The sequence below is a fragment of the Dermacentor silvarum genome, chromosome 1, assembly GCF_013339745.2.
Source record: "Dermacentor silvarum isolate Dsil-2018 chromosome 1, BIME_Dsil_1.4, whole genome shotgun sequence".
NCBI classification, from domain to species: domain Eukaryota; kingdom Metazoa; phylum Arthropoda; class Arachnida; order Ixodida; family Ixodidae; genus Dermacentor; species Dermacentor silvarum.
In genome coordinates, this window is record NC_051154.1 from 203,579,892 (window position 1) to 203,600,558 (window position 20,667).

The 20,667-nt window shown below is 45.4% G+C and overlaps 1 protein-coding gene across 1 annotated transcript; it reads right to left on the reverse strand.

Moving 5' to 3' along the window:
- Positions 1-12,027: 12,027 nt before the first annotated feature.
- Positions 12,028-20,284, reverse strand: LOC119436484 (endothelin-converting enzyme 1). Its single transcript, XM_037703346.1, has 3 exons — positions 20,165-20,284; positions 13,950-15,869; positions 12,028-12,198 (listed from the first exon to the last, which is right to left on the reverse strand). Exons 1-3 carry the CDS (start codon positions 20,282-20,284, stop codon positions 12,028-12,030), a joined length of 2,211 nt encoding a protein of 736 aa, XP_037559274.1.
- Between the last annotated feature and the right edge of the window lie 383 nt (positions 20,285-20,667).

Sequence of the window (20,667 nt, forward strand, 5' to 3'; positions counted from 1 at the left end):
CGCAGCACGGTGTCACGCTTATATAGTCCTGTGATGAATGCGACGTTATCTGGTGGCTTGGTATCGGTAGAACCAGGGGGCGCAGTTGTAAGAGCCAAGGCGGTGGCTCGTGAAGCGGAGCATGTGGTGGCGATGTAGTAGTCTCTCGCGATGTCGGTGGGGTACGCTCCGTCCGGTGTGGCAAATCAAGGTTATTTTCTGCGTCTGGCCAAGCCGGGAGCCAAGAGACCTCCGGGATGTCGCCAGCGCGTCCGTTGTCGCATAGTGGAGGGCTACACCAGAGCAGAACCTGCAGAACGAAAAGGCGTCGCAGGTAAGCGGCTGTTGTTATGGCTGTCGTGTCACCGAGCCCACTGGTTAGTCATAAACAACTGGTTTGTCATAAACATGTCATAAAGAACTGGTTAGTCATAAACAAAAGTTATATTTTGTGTGTATGTCTAAAGATGCCTCCAGCGAGTACTTTGAATTATTGCTTGACTTTTTGTGCAAAAAGTAAAGAATTCCACACAAATTTGTTGGTCGGCTCTGTTGGTGTGCAGTGAGCGTTCGTGCATGGTGTTAGTTCACTGGGCACAGTACATTGCGCACATAATTAGTTTCAAGTTATATTTTGTGTTCATTACAACACTAAGGAGAATTGAGGAGGAAAGCGCACGGGTGAAGGAGAGAGCCGCTACTTTCCAGAATAGAGGGGTTTTGTCCCAGCAGCCTCTCCCACCCGCTCGCCCACACTCCCTACCTTCGGGTAGTGAACTAAAGACGCGGTGTGCGGCAAGGCTTTGCGCTAGCATTGTATAAAGTTTAGACGCTAAAATACAAAATGCCATGCACGCAATGATAGAGTTCTACTTCTGGCAAGATCGCCTTGCGTGTCAGGGGCATGCAGTTCTCGTCGGCGCATCGCGTCCTGTCTTCTCATAATGAACTTTCTATTTGACCAATGTCTGCTTCTATCACATTACTGCCGGGGCAAAAGACAAATAAAATGACTCTCTCTCTCTCTCTTTATTTTGAGAGCGAACCTTAATCTTTGCATTTCAGCAAGTGGCGCACAATCCGAGCCGACAGCAGCGGCTAGTATAGAAAAAAAAACTGTTCTCAACTCCGCTGACAAAGTCGGCATGGTCTGGCGAGGATAACGCGGTCTGAACGCGTCCTTTTACTTGGAATATTACGTGAGATACTTACATTTCGTTCTTGGTGTATCTATTACGTTACACTGATGAGTATTTATTACATTCGTGTCATTTATATGAAACACACCGCTCGCGAAATCTTGAGAGATTTTTCGTTCGTATGCGCTTCGTTGTCTTTCTACACCCAGAACATTTTCCTACATCGAGGTCTGTAACGCGATTTTTGAAAGCGAAGCTTCCTTTGCCTGCCCTCTCGCTCCCGGGTTTGGTGGCTCCTGCTGTCTGCTACTGGGTAGGTCGGTATCTCGGCAGACATATGTGCCGATATATGTATATACGAAGTTTGTGTGTGAACCAAAAGCTAGCCCAGTGAGCGGGCTATTATAAACCTTGAAAAGTAGTGCCAGTAAGTGCACCTCTGTTCTACGTTATAAAATAATAATAAGTTACTACATAAAATTTGACCCTATAATGCCGGCTAATAGGTATTCCTAAAGCACACCGACCTGTTGATGGAATGGAACATTTTATTTAACGAATTATCCAATTTCCTTCATTTTCTTTGTGTTAGCTAATCGGGCACAAGAGGAGCAGAATCCTTAAATGTAGCAACACATGTGTTGTACTTCTCTGTAGAGACTCCCGTCGTCACCATTCTTCCCTCTACAAGCGTCGTACATCGCCTTCGTCCTCATGGTATCGCTTTGTATTCGTCTCGCACTGTGCATTTGCCTGATTTAGTCTCTTCATTTTGGCATAGCTTGTGAGCGATGCAGTGCATAAACATAATAAGTAGACTTCTGGTAATTCAACTCCGGTTAATGCAATTTTTCGGCTAATTCGATCCCGACCGAAGGTCCCGGCCGGTGCCCATGCTTTTTTATGGGCTCAAACTTTCGTTATTTGCATCATAAAATTGGCCTTCGCCGGATAATTCGAGCGTGACCAGTCAGCACGCACGCGCCTGACCCCCATTCTGACCCCAGTAGCGACCCCTATACTGGCAGCGTCTGTCTCAGCGGAGCTTATGGCACAGCGAATGACCCGCCGCCGTGGCTCAGTAAGCTAAGGCGTTGCGCTGCTGAGCAGGAGGTCGCGGGATCGAATCCCGGGCGCGGCGGCCGCATTTCGATGGAGGCGAAATGCAAAAACGCCCGTGTGCTTGCGTTGTAGTGCGCGTTAAAGAGCCCCAGATGGTCAAAATTATTCCGGAGCCCTCCACTACGGCGTGCCTCATAATCAGAACCGGTTTTGGCACGCAAAACCCCAGAAGGAAGAACACAGCGAATGCATTGAACGAACGTTATCTCCTGTCGCAAACACCCATGTTTGGCCTGCCCCTGGAGAATCTTTAATGTCTGAGTACGTTATCTACCCAATTATAAGGCGCGGCTTTTTTCTTTTCGTGAAAATTTTGCGTTTGTATGTTTTACTGCATAACGCAAGTGTACTGCGGCGAAGCTGATGTTAAAAAACCGGCCGGCATTGTGCGACACAGAACCTCGCCCATTTTAACGCGATCGCGTTAAGGGCCCCGGGTCGCAGAAAATCCGGCGTCGGCATGCGATGTCAGCGGGTGGCGGAGAAAATCATCCATAAACACCTCAACCACCCCGACCGCGCAGGCCCTCCACGTGGTGCAAGGTTTTGATGAACAAAAATTGAATTTCTCACAGTGAAATTCGTCAGAAAAATGGTAAAGTACGACTTTCTCAATCGGCGTCGGATTGTAATTTGAATGTACGAGAAAACCTAATTCTGCTACGAGGAAACTCAAACACAAACCCCTTTTCCAGCATTTCTACCAGACCTACAGCCGCGCGTTCGCTTACTTTACTTGCGAAAATGATATCCAGATGGCGCTCGCATCCTAGGCAGGTCAAATTGGGACTTCGCCTGCTAATTAGTTTTGGACACGCGCGCGCGTCGGAGCAATAGCAAACAATTATTAAAATAATAAAGAAGGTGCTAGGGCCTTCACATTTTTTATAATACCACTTATATTGCCCCTGTAAAAACGTCTTTTCAGCAATGAATTTCTGTTTAAAAGTGAAGCCGACTTTAAGGGGATCGGTGTAAGCTTGGTCTTTGTAAGCTGGCTTTCCCACGCTCAGTGTTGCAGTGAATGAAGCCTACTTGCCGTATAAACTTCGTTGCTACGGTACTGAAGTGGGGAGTTCATTAAAATGCATTAATAATAATAATAATAATAATAATAATAATAATAATAATAATAATAATAATAATAATAATAATAATAATAATAATAATAATAATAATCAATAAATCAATCAGGTTGATTTAACGTGCCCAGGAACAACCTTATAGTCTGACTGCTGGCGCACGCATACATTCAAAATCAAAAACAAAAACACTCCAGGGCAATATCATTAAAAAATAAATGAATAAAAAGAAAAGTTGTGAAAAGAAGAGAGTACCAACAACAAAGCGCAAAGTAAATACAAAAGAAAAAGGAGGAGAAGGGCACTTTAACAATGCATGAAATTATAACACAACAAAGCAAAGCTCGGAAAAGAACGATGACAACGGGTGATGAAAGATATCAAGATCACGAAAGTAAGCGTTATAAAGACTCTGTATACTGTGGACGGTTGCATGTTCATGATGACAGGCAGGAACTTGGAAAAGTCTATGTTCTCTGGTGATCTTGCGTGGAATACGAAACATGATACAGCTGAGAAGTTCGGGACACGTGAGGTTACCGTGAAGGAGTTTGAAGAGAAACAGAAGGTCAGCGCGATTACGTCGGTAGCGAAGTAGGGGCAATGACAACAATCTAACAGTGCTAGTACAGGGGCAATGTCCAGGTTTGCAAAGCGGTGATTATATATGCTTAGAAACTTTTTCTGGACACGATCTATAATGTCACTGTTGGATCTAGAAGAGCCATTCCAGACGACCGACGCATATTTGAGTTGAGGAAGACATATGGTTGTGTACAATTTGCGGAACGGTGTAGGAGACTGCAATTCCCTCGACAGTCTGCATATACAGAACCAAGAGAGCGCATACCCCGCATTGCAAGACGTTTAGTGTGAGACGAAAAGTGTAAGGTTGCATCAAAAAGTACGCCAAGATCATTGATCTCGCAGACCTTACACAACGGCACAGAATCTACAGAATAAGAAAAATAGATACTTGCTGTTTTGCGTGTGAAGGTCATGACTTTGGTGTTAGCAGCATTCAAGGTAAGGTTGTTATCCTTGCACCATTTAGAAAAGGAAAACAGGTCAGACTGCAGGGCGCGACAGTCATCAACAGTGTGAATTTTTATAAAAATCTTGATGTCATCGGCATATAGAAGGAAAGAAGAGTTCCGAATAACAGAAAGAACGTCATTAATAAAAATTTTAAAAAAGAAGTGGTCCTAATACTGACCCTTGAGGGACGCCGCTAGTTGCCATGTAAGAAGAAGACGTTTGGCCATTGACGTTAACATAACACGTTCTATCAAGAAGATAACTGCGCAAGAGATTGACAACTGACGAGTCAACAGCAAAGTGCGTAAGCTTGATCAGAAGCAGCGAGTGGCTGACTACATCAAAAGCCTTGCTGAGATCACAGTAAATGGTGTCAACTTGCCCCCTTTGAAGTACCGGCGTGGAGATGTGTGTCATGAAACTTGCGAGATTTGAGATAGTGGATCGGCCGGTGAGAAATCCATGCTGATTCGGAATGAGCGAGTTCTTCACAGTAAAAGACAATATGTTGTGAAGAGCAAGATCAAAAATCTTGGACATAGCACAGAGAAGAGAAATTGGGCGATAATTCGACACATCTGATTTACATCCAGACTTAAATACAGGAAAAACACGAGCAGTTTTCCACATGTGAGGGAAAGTGGAAGCAGTCAAAGAGTTATTAAATATATATGTCAATACTGGAGCAAATATACTGCCGTAAGCTTTTAGAATTGCGGAGGGGATGTCATCAGGGCCGCAGGATAGGGAAGGCTTCGAGCGCTTAAGGCAATCGTGGACAAGCTTTTCATCGAACAACACCGCACTAGATGTAGGAACCGTCGTGTGCTGCTGACTGACACCAGCGTTGAAACCTGCATCTTTATATAAGGAGAGAAACGGGCTGCAAAACAATCCGCGACTGCTTCGACTTCTGCCCCTCTAGAGTAAAGTAAGCGAAAACCCTCTCCACATTTATTGGAGCGCTTAGGGATATACTTTCAAAATTCCGCCGGCCGGTCGGAGGCGCTCTTTTCCAAGAATGCCATATTTGAGTCTTGATCCCGCTTATAGAGATGTTTACAGAGAGCCCGAAAAAAGCGGAATTCTTCTCTGCACTCATTAGGCAACGGGATTCTAGATTTTCGGTGTGCGCGATATTTATGCTTTAGGGCAATTATGAGTTCAGACGAAAACCAGTGGGGATATCTAGATAATAATAATAATAATAATAATAATAATAATAATAATAATAATAATAATAATAATAATAATAATAATAATAATAATGATCATAATAATAATTTTATTGCACAAAGGAATACAGAGCACAAGAAACGGGCCTGTCAAAGCCACCAGTGGCTTGAGGGACTTGGCCCGGCAACATCAGCGGACGAGCCTGCAATATTCCCTTTAGCATCGACATATAACAAGATAATGCAGGAGGACTAACATAGGAAGCTTAACACGAACAAGGAGCAAATCAAGAACCAACAATCGACACCAAGAGGATAAAAGTACATGTTTTAGAAATGATGAACAGTATAAACTACAAATGCTAAAGCAACCATGTTACAGTGAACAAATAATGTTTTTCAGTGCCTTTTTTGATGTTATGGAGAAAGCCTCATTCGGCAAATCGTTCAGAATTTTCGGCACGTAAACACAACGTCTAGCTTCACCATATCTCGTTGAGGAACGCGGAACTACAAAGCGAACACTACTACGAAGGCTTCGGGGGGCTGTGTAACATACTTTAAGATCACTGAACCACCCGCCGTGGTTGCTCAGTGGCTATGGTGTTGGGCTGCTGAGCACGAGGTCGCGGGATCGAATTCTGGCCACGGCGGCTGCATTTCGATGGGGGGCGAAATGCGAAAACACCCGTGTACTTAGATTTAGATGCACGTTAAAAATCCCCAGGTGGTCCAAATTTCCGGAGTCCTCCACTACGGCGTGCCTCATAATCAGATAGTGGTTTTGGCACGTAAAACCCCATATTTTAATTTAAATCACTGAACCAAAAATGCCGTAGCACCACAGTTTGCACAGAGCCCAGAAGCATGGTAGGCCAAGCGCTGAGAAGGTGTTAGGATTTGTGATTGACGGAGTGTTGTAGGCTATGTTTTTTTGTGTATTTTTTAACAAAGAATCAACACGATTTTGCCATCGGGTGGGGCACAACGCAAAAAGGGTAATCCCATATCAAAGAGTGCTGTAGACCAAGGCATGCGCAATAGTTCTTTTTACTTGAAACGGGATGATAGATTTAATGTGAAAGAATAACCACGCAGCGCTTCTAAGCTTATCGTAAATATGTGATAGTTGACTATGCCACGCCATATCGCTGTCGAAGAATACTCCCAGGTATTTTACAGAGTTCACGTAGTTGACTGGCACGCATCGACAGGGATGACAGTTGTGACTGTGCAGGAAAATTGGTGCGTCTATTGCAGTTAGTTTTAAAGGGGACCTGAAGCAAACGAGTTGTGTTTTTGAGGCGTTAACCTCTAAACAGTTATCAGCGAACCAAGTCATTGTCTTGACCACATTGTTCTGAAGATTCGAGATAGCCATGTCGTATGAAAAATGTTTTGAGAGCAACGCAGTATCGTCAGCCTATTGAAACACCAAACATTTTGAAACAACCTGAGATAAATAATTGATGAATATATTGAAAAGTAAAGGTGATAGGATAGAACCTTGAGGAACTCCGGCCTCAAGTGGAAGCTTACAACTTGCATTTATCATTTCGTCTACGACAAGTACTTGCGACCGTTCTGCGAGATAGTTTTTGAGGACATCGTAAAATGGACCCCTAAAACCGCTGGAATATAGTTTTTTGTAATAGAATCCCGTGATGAACTGTATCGAAAGCTTTAGATATGTCCAAAATAAAGCAACGCTAAACAAATTTTGATCAAAAGACGAAAACAGTTCATCAGGAAATTCCTCTATAAGGGCTACCATACCACGACCGGTAACGAAACCAAACTGTCGAGTCGACAAAATGGAAAATTTTTCAACAAAAGATGACATAGATTTCAAGAGAAATTTTTCAATGATATGAGAAAGTATAGGTAGTATAGAAATCGGTCGATAGTTTTTCATGTCATCCCTTTGCCCTCCTTTAAAAAGCGGTTTAACAATTGCGGTCTTAAGCTCTTGCGGGATAAGCGCGGTGTCAAGAAAATTGTTTAACATGAAGAGCAGAATATTGGATAACGCTGTAAAGTTCCTTTGTAACAGATTCGCTGATAAACCGTCGATACCAGGAGGCTTACTGCGCTTAAAGCTGAAAATTATTTCCTGGAGTTCACTTTCTGAAATTCTAGGTAGAAATGTGGAAGCTGAAAGAGATTACTTAGGCGTGTATTGGATGGCCTGACATGAAGATGCGTTCTCGGAAGCCAGTGCGAACAAATGGTTGAATTTATCTGCGACCTCGACCGATTTGCCTGGAAAGAAAGAAATTGGGCTGATGTTTGCGGCGTTCTTGCCGCGAAGATAATTTACCAGTGACCATGTTTTTCTGGCATTCCTTGATGACCGGTGAAATTTTTCGAAAAAGTACTGGCGCTTCGTGTATCTTATCAAAGCAACTACACTATTTCTTGCGGCTGTGTACTCGAGACGTAGGTTTTTATTTTTTGAGGCATGTTTACACCGTTACCAAAGCATGTCTCTGTAAGAAATGACAAGCATTATCTCTACGGTCAACCAATTATAATCCTTTCTACATTTCTTTATTACGACGTGTTTAGAAAGATTTTGGAACTTTCTTATTTGGTCGCAGAAGATACTATACAGCTTCTCTGGTGAATTAGAATCAGTTATAGCCATCCAATTAAAACTGTTAATAAGGTTATCTAGGACCCTCTGGTCCATTATAGTGATGTAAATTAAGCTATTGGGTGTAGTAGTTCGACGAGCCGTTGGCATTGGAAAAGATGGAGACGAACGACAAGTGGCGAGATAGTGATCCGCAAAACGTTTCAAAATAACACAAGAAATAAGGGAATTTTCAGTTAGGAGCACGTGAAGCGATATGGTCTAGACAAGACGTTGTTACATGGTCATCAACTACTTCTTCCCGCGTAGGAACGGTTATTGTGTTAGCAATACCGTACGAGGACAAGAGGGACAAGTAATCGGATACAGAGCCTACTGTGGGACACATGGTATTTATATGTATGTCCCCCACTAAACATAATTTTTCCACTGAATTCCATGAGTTTAATGTTCCTTCGAGTTCCAGCAGAAAACTGGTAACACTGTTGCAAGGTGGTCGATATAGAGCTAGCGGAACCTTATACATCGAGTACTGCAAGATATCGTCAGCGCTAAGCATTCCGCATGAACGAATTTAACGTCAATGGGTGCAATATCAAACGTATCTCTAACAAAGATAGCGATCCCGCCCCCTCGTCGGTGAGGCCGCGTCACAAAACGGCATTGATAGCCTGGTACTGAAAACGTATGCAGGCAAGCATCTGAAACATTTCTTTCTGTCAGGACGAACACGTCAACAAATCCAATTGCCGACGTGGCAAGTAACCTAAATTCTTCCCAGTATTTTCGAAGGCTTCTGATATTGGTGTTTACGACGGTAAATTCATTCTCTGAGCTGTGACCAAATGTGTCCTTAATGTTTGGGATCTGGCTGCAGGTGTTGGCCATGGTAGTTACATAATTTGATCCAAGTCTGCCGGTCTGGTTATTCGGAGAAGGGAAGCATTTTCAGTCTTTTTTCACGTATATCTTGCCACGTTTAACCCAAAGAAACTTGTACTCATTTTGTTTTGCCCTGGTCCTTGCACGCCAAAATAAATCCCGGTTCAGTCTTGTCAAGTTGTCGTTGAAAAATATCTTTTGGCGCTTTCCAGGTTCGCAGAGACTTTGTAGCTTCCTACGGGCTTCAAACAACTTTTCTCTGGAAGCAATGAAAGTGAAGCGCACTAGAATCCTAGGAATAGCGTCACGTCTGCCCAGTAGCCGATGGATTGTTTCAACTTCCGACAGGGAAAAATTTTGGACTTCTAGCTTTCCGGCGATGTAAGACTTCCTTGAGGTTTCCGTCCGCTTCTTCATTGAGCCCATGGATTTCCATGTTCATGTTGCGACTGTGTTGTTCACTGTCATTTAGTTTGGTTTGTATCCGTTCTAGCTGTTCGGCTTGCATCTGGACAGCTGTTCTAAGGGCGGATACTTCTGCATCTCGAGAAACCGCTTGTTCCTTGACTGATTTTATTTCCTCGAGAACAGAATCGTACTGTTGTGACATATAATTCACCGAGCTCTCCAATTCTTGGACTGTTTCGGTTAATGTGGTCACTTCTGTTCTCAAAACGAGCCGTGAATTAACCTTGGTATGAAGCTCCGGTAAGCATTCTAGGCTCTTTTTGATATCTTATAGTTCCGAAAGCAATGCCGATTCCACGCCCGTACTTTTGTCGACCTCGGCAGCTTCAGACTGAGAGTTGGAATCGTCTGTGCGTTGCGCTGCTAAGCACGAGGTCGCGGGATCGAATCCAGGCCGCGGCGTGGCCGCATTTCGATGGACGCGATATGCAAAAACGCCCGTGCGCTTGCGTTGTAGTGCACGTTAAAGAACCCCAGGTGGTCAAAATTTATCCGGAGCCGTCCACTACGGCGTGCCTCATAATCAGAACTGGTTTTGGCACGTAAAAACCCCGGAAAGAAGAGACTGAACTGCATGATATGCCACGGGCGAATAATAAAAAAACTACTTTTTACTCGTTGCCATTCAGAAGAAGCTCTAGCTCGGGGCCGACTCCGATGCAGCCTATTGAAATACATGTAAAACGCAGAAATGCTTTCATGAAAAAACCCCTCGACTAATTTGAGTGAAATTTGTTGCATTTGAGGAAGAAACTTCAATTCTAGTGAATGTAGGAAGCGTATTGTTGATTTAGTGACTGTATTTTCTTAGAAAAATAGCCAGAAATACGTATGCTTCACAAAAAATAAATAAATCAAAAGCAAGGAGTTTACAAATCCACAACTCTGTACTAAATAACGAATATAGCAGTTCTTCTGTAAACTGCATCCGTGAGAGCCTCTAAGGCGGACAAATTTGATGTATTAATTTACAGCTTATGTGAAACGTCTACGAGGGGTTTGCATAAGTCCTATTTACATATGAATAATATAATTCATAGCGGTGTGAAACACATCCATTTTGTCCGGTATTATTAGGTGCAGTTTACATAACTGTGATGCAATTTTTATGCTTGAGTTAGGAAGTTGTAAACCCGATAACTTAGTTCTTTAAATTTTGTGGCTTTCAAATTTGACAAAAACATTGACGTCCTAAATCATGTTTCTACTTAGTACAGTCACTAGATTTTAACCTTTTCTTTTAAATGCAACAGACCTCTTCAAATTCGGTGAAGCGGTCGCCGAGAAAAATATTTCCCCGTTCCCGTCTGTATTTGGACAGGAGCCCGCGAGCTAAAGCTTGCTCTTAAGCTTACGCTTCTTTAGATTTTCTAGGTGCTTCCTTGCCAGCACACAGAGGCTTAGCACGTTTCCATATGTTTTATTCTCTATAGTATGTCCAAAATAATGTATCCACCATTTGATGATGATAATTCAATAAAAAAAAACAAATATTGAAATGCTTTAGAGCATGCATGAAGACACAAACGTGTATTCCCTAGAATTCTGCAGGGATTGTATGTATATCATCATTACCATTATCGTCATCATCACAATCATCATCATCATCAGCTTATATGTATGTCATGTCCACTGCAGGACGAAGGCCTCTCCCTGTGATCTCCAATTACCCCTGTCTTGCACTAGCTGATTCCAACTTGCGCCTGCAAATTTCCTAACTTCATTACCCCACCTAGTTTTCTGCCGTCCTCGACGGCGCTTCCCTTCTCTTGGTATCCATTTTGTAACTCTAATGGTCCACCGGTTATCCATCCTACGCATTACATGGCCTGCCCAGCTCCATTTTTTTTCTCTTAATGTCAACTAGAATATCGGCTATCCCCGTTTGTTCTCTGATACACACCGCTAGCTTCCTGTCTCTTAACGTTAGGCTGAACATTTTTCGTTCCATCGCTGTTTGTGCGGTCCTTAACTTGTTCTCGAGCTTCTTTGTTAACCTCCAAGTTTCTGCCCCGCATGTTAGCACCGGTAGAATGCAATGATTGTACACTTTTCTTTTCAACGACAGTGGTAAGCTCCCAGTCAGGATTTGGCAATGCCGGCCGTATGCACTCCAACCCGACTTTATTCTTCTGTAAATTTCTTTCTCGTGATCAGGGTTCCCTGTGAGTAATTGACCTAGATAAACGTACTCCTTTACAGACTCTAGAGGCTGACTGGTGATCCTGAATTCTTGTTTCCTTGCCAGGCTACTGAACATTATGTTTGTCTTCTGGATATTAGTCTTCAACTCCACTGTTACACTAATGGCCAAATATATTTAAATCGAGTGACAATTTCAGCAGTTGCAGTTCTTCTCACATTGGGAAACGTAGCTGTTAGAATTGAAATCTACGACGTGTTGCAGGTAAACTAGCTTCATTGATGGCCACGCCCGAAGTTGTAAGAGTTAACGAAGTGCTTTGAGATGGTGCCGCTTCGACGCAACACGCTGGCGCCGTCGAAACGTGTGATCTTGCGGGACCGGGACTGCGTTTTCGCCAAATTCATTCGAAGAAGCCGCATTTTCTTTCCGGGTTCATTGGCGACCCGCGAGCGCAGTTAAAGGCCTCGGAGAAGTGCAGCGAGTTTTTGAGCAGTGCGTTGCAGTCGGTGACAGGATCCTGGTCAGCTTCCACGACGTGGCACATGGTGCGACACAGCGTCAAGAAGAAGACCTGCGTGCAGTTGCAGAAAACACAAGAAAGCAAACGAAAAACAAAAAACGGCATGTAAAGTCGACAGTGCAGTTTTTGCTTGCTTTTGAAAGAAAGAACTGTGCTCTTGACGGTAGGATAGCGGGTGACCGCTGATTGAGAAGAATGGGAGGTTTGCTGACTGGTGAATTCAAGCCTAAATTTATCGGTATCCTTAAGGGGCCCTGCGCCCCAAATTATGCATGTTGTTTTGATTCCAGGTTTGTTTACTATAGTACTGAGCAATGCCTTCAGCATCACAGATAGCGCCGAAGTCAGAGCATTTGATATTTTTATTTGCTCCTGAAATCAGTTTCCGCGCTGACTGCTGTGACATTCATCGACAATTTTCGGCAGTGGATGTGACGCAAGGGCCCGTGACTTATGTTGTTCGTTTTGATTGATTGGGCATGAAGAATATATTGTGCGTGTTTATGCTGTACATACAATGACGACTTTATAAACAAAAACGCGTTTTATGCTTTTCAAAGTTACGAAGGTGACATACATTTGTGCAATAGAATTTAATTTCGTTTGCAACTGACACTAGGTGCGCTCTCCAAAGGTCCAACTTGAAGTGCAATGAAAAAAAAAATTCTACCTAGCATGTATGTACGTATGAATAGTGTGTAAAGTGCATTCCGTTTAATTTTGACAAACATCCGATGGCTATTTATAAAATTTACTGTGCGTGAGAGAGTTCGTTTGTAGGCGCCTTAACTAGACGGCCCGAACATGTCCAGCGAGTCTTGGAAGCGCGTGCGATCGCGCGTCTCGTCTGAATCACATCTCATCGTCTGCGCTTGCGGTTGACTCGTGCGGAGAACTCAACTTTACTCGTACTAGACGTGGTTATTGTAACCATGGTAACGACGCCGTAAAATAGCGTCGCTAGAACTGCTGAGCTTGTGGTAGGAAGGCCACAATGGGAAGAAAGCTTCCGGTGTCGTGGTATGTATGCCGCATTCTGACTGGAAACAGCATAAGTCCTCGCTGGATGAATGAGATGAGAAAGCGTATCTTCCTCTTTCTGTCGTCTGCTTTTATTTTCAATTTGTAACTTTAACAGATTTTGCTTGGGCGCGTGAATATTTCTTTTTTTTTTCGTTCCCCTCGGGATAACAGAAGCAACGCGTTATGATGCAGAAGCTGGTGGGTATAAAATGATCGCAGGGCCCCTTTAAAATTGCGCATTTGAGAAGTCGCGCCGGGATGATAAAATTTAAGCTTGTCTTGGCTATGTGAAAATTTTATACCACGACAGTCTTGGCTCACAATATATACACTGTATGTCGCAATTAAAAGTAAGTAAGACTGTGTTTCATGAGGGCAATAACTAATTCGCGACGATTTGTTTCACTATACCATTCGAAGTAATGGGAGAAAAGTAAATACGCCTCATCGCATATTTCTTAACCAGTGAAACCTGCTGCCTTCTCCCTCCGTTTTGGGTAGATGACAACAATTGCTGTGAAGAGGAGAAAATATGCTTGTCAAAGAGAGAGAGAAAAAAAAGAATTATGCAGTGAAACCCTCACACAGGGGAAGGTGCCAACTGTCCAGTGAAGGGAATCAGACTACATTCAATACTGAATTTTTCTTTGCGTCGTGTGCCTTATACCTAAACCGATACCTGTCGTCGGTCTGGTCGCATGGAATAGTGAGCCGATAATTATACAGTATTAAGTTATTCAAAGCGTATCAAAAGTCAGCATGCTATTGCTTCCACCTACCTGAGCTTCCGTGAGGTTCCTGCTTATTGGACGGCGACTGTAATCGAGGCCATCGTCCGCGGAGAATGCAGAGTACGCAACTTCCAGCGCCGCAACGTGGGATACGAGGTAATATTTGGTGCCGATGCCAAGGCAGTGAATCCTGTTCTGGAATTCTGCTGAGTCAGAAGGTGTTATCCAGGACCCGTCCACGACGCTTCTATTAGCTAGTATGAAGACTCCCGTCGGATCTTGCGCCCTCATTATCTGCGAGGCGAGCAAGAACCCTACGCCACCGTAAAACATGGCTCTCGTTCCATGTGAGTAGTACACGGGTCGAGCGAAAGTTGTAACGGCCACGTCAACAGAGTTCGAAATGTAGTCGTAGATGGCTAAGCTGGGAGATATAACGTTATGCATGCCACGAGTGCTCTCTTGGAACGGAGTGCCCGCCACGCGACGTAGACAGTCATGTCCTTCGATCCATATGTTCACGAAGGACCTTCCACTGTTGGGAAAGCATCTGTAGAACTTTTCCACTTCTTCTTGGGAAAGGTCTGGCGGCCACAGATTGACACGCATAGACTTGTACTTCTGCACGGCTGTGACTTTGCTTGGCTCGCTTAACCAGGACGAGTTCACCTTCTCCGTGACTTCCCGCACAAGGCTCTTCAGACCAGCGTCCACAAGGAGGCGGTCGCGGGCTGTCAATCTCGAAGCAGAGTACAAGAAAGCCAGGAGTGGCCTATAGACGTCTTCGACGTACATGGCGCAATAGAGTGGAATGTATGGTGCAGCGTGGTTTTTTCCCCAGAGTGTTATCTCCAAAGGCGCTTTGTCCACTACGACGATGTGTGTCTGAACGAATTCCCAGGACATCTGATGTAGCAGGACTTCGTCTTTATACTCTTTGAACAGTCGACCGATTGTCTGAAGAAAGTAGCGGTCTTCGACAAACGCTTCGTCTTCGCTGGTGAACGAAAAGTCGTCGCTAACGTGAGCGTTGAGCTTGTCCAACCACAGCGATGAATTCAGTGCTCCCATGTAATCACCGATGCGAGAGAGTGGAATGAGAAGCGGCACCTTCGGTTTCCTCCTCATCGCACCAAGCAGCAGATTCACGACCGCCGTCTGTAGCGAGCCGCTTTCGAGGATTTCTTTTTCCGTGAGAGGAATTGTTTGATTGCCGTAGAGCGCCTTAAAATGCATCTTCCAGTAATCCACGTATGCGCCGCGCTTTTGCACGTGAAAATGATTTCTGGCGAAGAAGGTGAGTACGTCTTCGTTTCCCGGCGTTATCAACAGCCTCTTTCTGCGATGTTTCTTCACTTGCGCGTCGCTGACCACCTCAACCCTGAGTGTCAGCCAGAAGGTGTCGCGCCAATTCAAGGCTAGGTCGATCAACACGCCGAGCGCACTTGACCCGACAGGTGGCTGCTCCGGCCACGACATGTTGAGCTCAGAAAGGAATTCACGAAAGCGCTTGGCGTCGGAAAGATCCGTCGAACGTTCTGAGACGCAAGCCTTGAACATAGACTGCGGCTTCTTGCCCACGCTGCTGGCGTTCGCTGCCTGGTCTAAAAATTGTGCGAAAGACAGTGTCAACTTGATCATGACCTCACCCATCGTGGTGCTGGCGACCAGGCCATAGCCATTGGGGGGTTGCCACGAGGAACAGGCGTGTGTGTAAAAGTCGTTGCAAGGGTCCACGGAAAGATTGCGGCGGAAGTCTAGGTACAAAGCATATTCGCGACAATCATCCGTCAGGCAGAGTAGCGGTTTCTGGCTGCCCACGTGTGCCGTGTCCCGCAAGAAGAACCAGGCTATGGTAAGCAGCAAGCCAAGGACAACGATGAACACGATCAGGAAAAGCCGGCTTTTCAGTCTTGAGTTGTCACTAACGGCCGCGTCTTTGTTAGAACGCTGGGGTGGTTCTGGCATCTGTAGAGGATAAAAAAAGTACAATAAAGGTTACGCGAAAAATATAACTGTGACGCAGAGTACCTTTAAACACTTTTATGAGGCACGTATTGAGCAACAGAAAGCTGTATCGGGAGTTTTTCATGTTGCTCTACATTGTTTTTTCATTGACACTTTTCATCTAATTATAATATTTGAGAAGTTCATTGATTAATTGAGACTATGTAATTAGTAGGAATGCAAAAAAAATAATCTGAGTATCTCCAAGCGATGGCAAACAACATTAACTTGGTTCTGTCCAGCTACGTGGCATTTGCATATTTAAAAATATTGATACATGATAGCTGAGAAATCCTGTATATTCAGATAATATTGTCTGAATAGACATTCCCAAACGCGCCACGCGGTGACTTCGTTGCGGCAGCATTAGGATCAGCCCGACTGCAACACGCTTCATACATGACTCGTTTCGGCGGTTGCGATATGGTGTGTGGATACATTCCTTCCATGCTGATCGCATTGACGTCAACATTAATCGTGAGATGAGTTCTGCCGGATTTTTTGTAAAACAACTCGTTCCTCTGTTTGCCGGTCATTTTCCTCTAAAAGAGCTCAAACGTTTGGACCGGTCTCACTCCATTAAACACGGCCTGAAGGGCTCAAGCATTCGGAATCGAAAGGACAATGTGCACAGCGCATGGCCTTGATCGCTTAGACCACGTGTTACATGTACTTACAATACTTACAACGAACTATAAGTAAATGACATGTACAACGAAGAATTCCGCATGTCCCGGGCGAACTCCTATCTTTCATATGTTTTGTGAACGCGTCTAAAGCGAAAACTGTTATTACGAATTTGACTGTACAACGGCGGATTTTAGGCGTCCCTGAGGACCCATGTTTAATTTGATCATGTACAACGGAGGTAAGTAGAGGCGTCGCTTCCGCTCTCCACAGCCGCCACTGAGCTTTAGTGTATAAGGAGCGCCGGTTGACACAATACCGAAGACCGAGAGGACCGCGCAATATATAGCTATAACTATGGTATTAATAAAAAAACTAAGTCAATCAATCCCCCACCTCAATGAATAAAAGAAAAGTCCACTGTCGCTCGCCGCCTTCACCGCGGAGTATGCCGTGAACCTCGATGCCATGTCAACTGCACTGGCACCTTCCATCGAACGCAGTATGCAGAAGAGGACTCCTTTCATTAAGTGCTTAGCTCCTTTTAGCGAGCCGTACGACGCGCGATCTTTTCAACGAAGTAACATGCATAACGAAGGATTTTGCAATTCCCAAGTGCTTCGTTATTAAGGCGTTTGATTGCATATGCATAGTGGAAAGCCCATAAATTTGAGCAGAGGACGTTGCATGGTGCATGGTGCAATAAGTGTCCCGGTGAATCGTAATGCAAGTGTAAGTGCTGTCATTCATCACAGGAATCATATTCTTATCTAATCTAACCTAATCTATGTGAGCTACACAGATGTTACCATATCGTAAACTAGCGTTCCGCATATCTCTGCTTTATCTCGTAATGTTACTTATGCCTGTGACAATACCATCCCCGTCTCTTCCCTGCTGTTTTCCAGTAATACTACAAAATGTTTTGCTGATCTCGACCGCTGTCGAGCCAACACCCCTATCAGGTTTTATCTCAGCGCTTCTGGAAAGTAGACGTTCCCTATGGTTCTGGCAAAATGAATATCATGGCATTTGACCGCTCAACAGAACGCCCTGAGCGTTCTCCAAATTTTATTGCGATGCAATTAGATGGACACTCCCCGGCGCATTTCCGCTGTCGTCGTCGGCGTCGCCATGATGTTCCTCATAACGTCCGAGTGCGATAACATCGTGGCCAGGCGCCGTATGCTGTGGGTGCGAGTGAAAGCGTGCGAGGGTGAGCCAAGGATCGTGGCTCAATCTCGCGCGCGCAAGGGAGGAAGGCGCGGAGGAGGAGCGCCGTCTTCCATAGCGCGCTAGGCGCGGAGGGAGGGGGGGGGGGGGTTTACTCTGGCGGCGGCTGCGTATGGCGCGACTGAACGCGGCTGCGCGGGCCCTATCTTGAAAGCGATTTACGATGGGTACAGATCGAGTCTAGGTTCTCGAGGGCTGATAGCTTCGTGTGCGCTCTGTTCTCGCCGCTTAGTTCGCGTTTAAGCGAGACGCAGCACGAAGGTAAATTCGCTCGCTGCTGCTACCGCTCTTCCTCACGCCAGCGCTATGACAGCGAGTGTCTCAGGTTATCGAGTGAGATGTGTTCATGTTTGCCTCTGCGCGCGTGACACCATGCTTGTTAAGTTATGTTAGTAAGCGAATGTGCAAAAGTTTATACGGCCGATAAAACTACTATCCTGACTTTGTATAGCCGTCTAATAATTTGCCATCGCAATCGATGTATACTTCGCCTTTGAGGCGAAACTGCAACATTTTTTGTTCTGCAGCAGACACATGCCCCACCCTATTGAGAATATTTGCTCTTGTATGTTCTTGTTCTCAGACAGCCAGCTCGCGCTTCAAAGGCCAGGGCACTGCTATTTGTGCTAAATGGACAGCAATGCACTTCGCCCCAGACTTGGAGAACGTATTTCTCGAAATGTTGCTAATCTCGAAATTTCTAGCAAGTGCGCGTGTCTACAGCCCTAACCGACTTCAATTACTCAATTGCAATATGTGCACAAAAGCGATTAATTAAGACGTAGATAACAAATATTAGTTCATTTCGTGCTTGTTGAGTACTACTGCATGCGCACAAAAGTCTGCCAACGTCAAACTAGTGTTCGCATAGTTCATTTAGTGTTTTTGAATTCAAATTGGTTGACCTACAACGTTGAAGGCAATGTGTAACAAATATGTGCGTCTGGTTAGGAAAAATGTGGTCTTGAAGAATAATTACGCACATTTTCTTCCCGCCAGTAGTAGTCGTGTCTCCTGCGGGCAGGGCCCCCCATTTGTGAATGCTGTAAGCAGGAACGAGGGAGACAACGAGTCAGATACCGGGGCAGACAAGACCAAGCGCGTTGTCTTCTCTGCTCGCGTTCTTTGGGTCACCTTTGACGTTGCACAACAAGTAATCCAACATCACGGACTTCAGACATCACCCATGGTAAGAAACCCCCAGTTGACATCACAGCGGCAAGTGGCTGATCCTTAGTTTTCGCCCACTCAAGTGAGACCAAAAATACCCTTTTAGCACCGTCATCCACCAAGCACTTTGTTTTGACGTCGCATGATGTGCCCCGCTTTCTCGTGGTTTGTGCCAAAAGAATTAAAAATCGTCCACGCCGTCCATAGGTGAACTCTGCCCCATCGTTAAAGTGAAGGGAGTGTTCCCGGGCTTTGGGCCCGTTAACCCCTAAGTGATTCTAGTCTCCGCATTGTTTTAGCTGGCGCGTTCCTTATGCGATGCTGTGCTGTGTACTCACCCAACTTCTGGGGCTTGTCGTCGGAGTAAAAAAAGTCCTGCCGGGCTCTAGAGGCGCACGCTGCCGCTGCGGTGACGATCGCCAAAAGTATGGCTTCAAAGGGCGCTGCTCCAACTTGTTGACTGGACAGCTGCCTTCAGTTAGCCACTTTGAGTTTGTCGCGTGTGCTGTTCCTTCTTCTCGTGCTCCGAAGGCATTTGGCGCCACCCCACCCCTCGTGAAAGCGGATGACGGCTCGGTTTTCTTGGCTAGCGGCAGAGCGTGGTCAGAGTCCCATTTCGCCCGTGGCTGGGGAGAGTTAGGCTTTCGGGCCCTACGTGCGACGTCTGCGGGCGAATGTGAACGTTCATCACGCGACCGGGCCCATGCACGCGATTTCGTCAATCCTGAAATGTTTACCGCTTGTTGAACTCTAAGTGGTGAACTTTCTTCCCTTTTAGGGGGCGAGTGGCACGCTGTGTCACTATGAGAACGTTGGCTTCGCGTCATCGGCGGCGGCGAATGGTTTCCGATTGGCGCTTTCGCTTTCTCGCCGGTGGTGTACCTACTGGTCGCATCTTGAACCACGGAAATTGGCTCTTTTGATAGCTGAGGCTGGGTGACGTGATTATTCAGAAAGCAGCTCGACGATGACGATGCGGCCTCGCTGGGCCGCGACCTATCGTTAGGACTGTGTCCCAGGCGTTCGGAGATCCTTTCGGTTGTAATGTCGAGAGTCTCGGAGGCAAAGAACTTCGGATCCTCTGGGTCTTCCCGAAACGAACTGCTGGACGGAGATCCAGTCGATTCGCGATTGAGCGCTTTGCTGCTTTCCTGCCGTTGACGGTCGTGGCCGACGGTCGAAGAGTCCGTGCGGTTGTCCTCCGAGAGCCGTGATGCGCGGCTCACCTTCCTATGCGGTCCCTGTTCCCCGGTTTGGTGCTGCACTTCTGGTGGTTTCTCTGAAGAAGTCGGCGGAGGTAGTGTTTCTACAGGAGTAGGCGCGGAGTCTGTCTCTTCGATGTTCATGATGCTTCACGGTGGGCTTCGCGCGACACGTTGGTTTCGCTTGCAAACTCTACAGGCGTACGCGGCGGCTAATAAACTTTGATGACATTATATCTGCAGTACGACAATGGAAATGGTGGGGCTGGTTGGTTGGTCACAAGTGAAATGGCGCAACCCACTACGGAGAATGTGCCAGTCTGGTTGCAGGGTGGATAGTAATGCGAATAGTATTTTTAAAATCTAGAAATATAAATGCAAGTTAAAATAATGCCATTAACGAAGAAAAAAGTAAACATATTGCCAACCACTCCAGAGCTGCACGAAACTATATACAAAGGGAACCGACGCAGATTTCTCGGAAAGAAAGCTTTGCATCTGAGGAAAAATGTCCTTCTAGCGCGATG

Excerpts from the sequence above, each read along its gene's own strand:
- LOC119436484 (XM_037703346.1), bottom strand. The coding sequence starts at position 20,284 with ATGAACATCGAAGAGACAGACTCCGCGCCTACTCCTGTAGAAACACTA. Across the intron at positions 15,870-20,164 it reads AACAGGGACCGCATAGGAAG|ATGCCAGAACCACCCCAGCG; the intron begins GTGAGCCGCGCA and ends TATCCTCTACAG. Across the intron at positions 12,199-13,949 it reads GGAACCTCACGGAAGCTCAG|GTCTTCTTCTTGACGCTGTG; the intron begins GTAGGTGGAAGC and ends AACTGCACGCAG.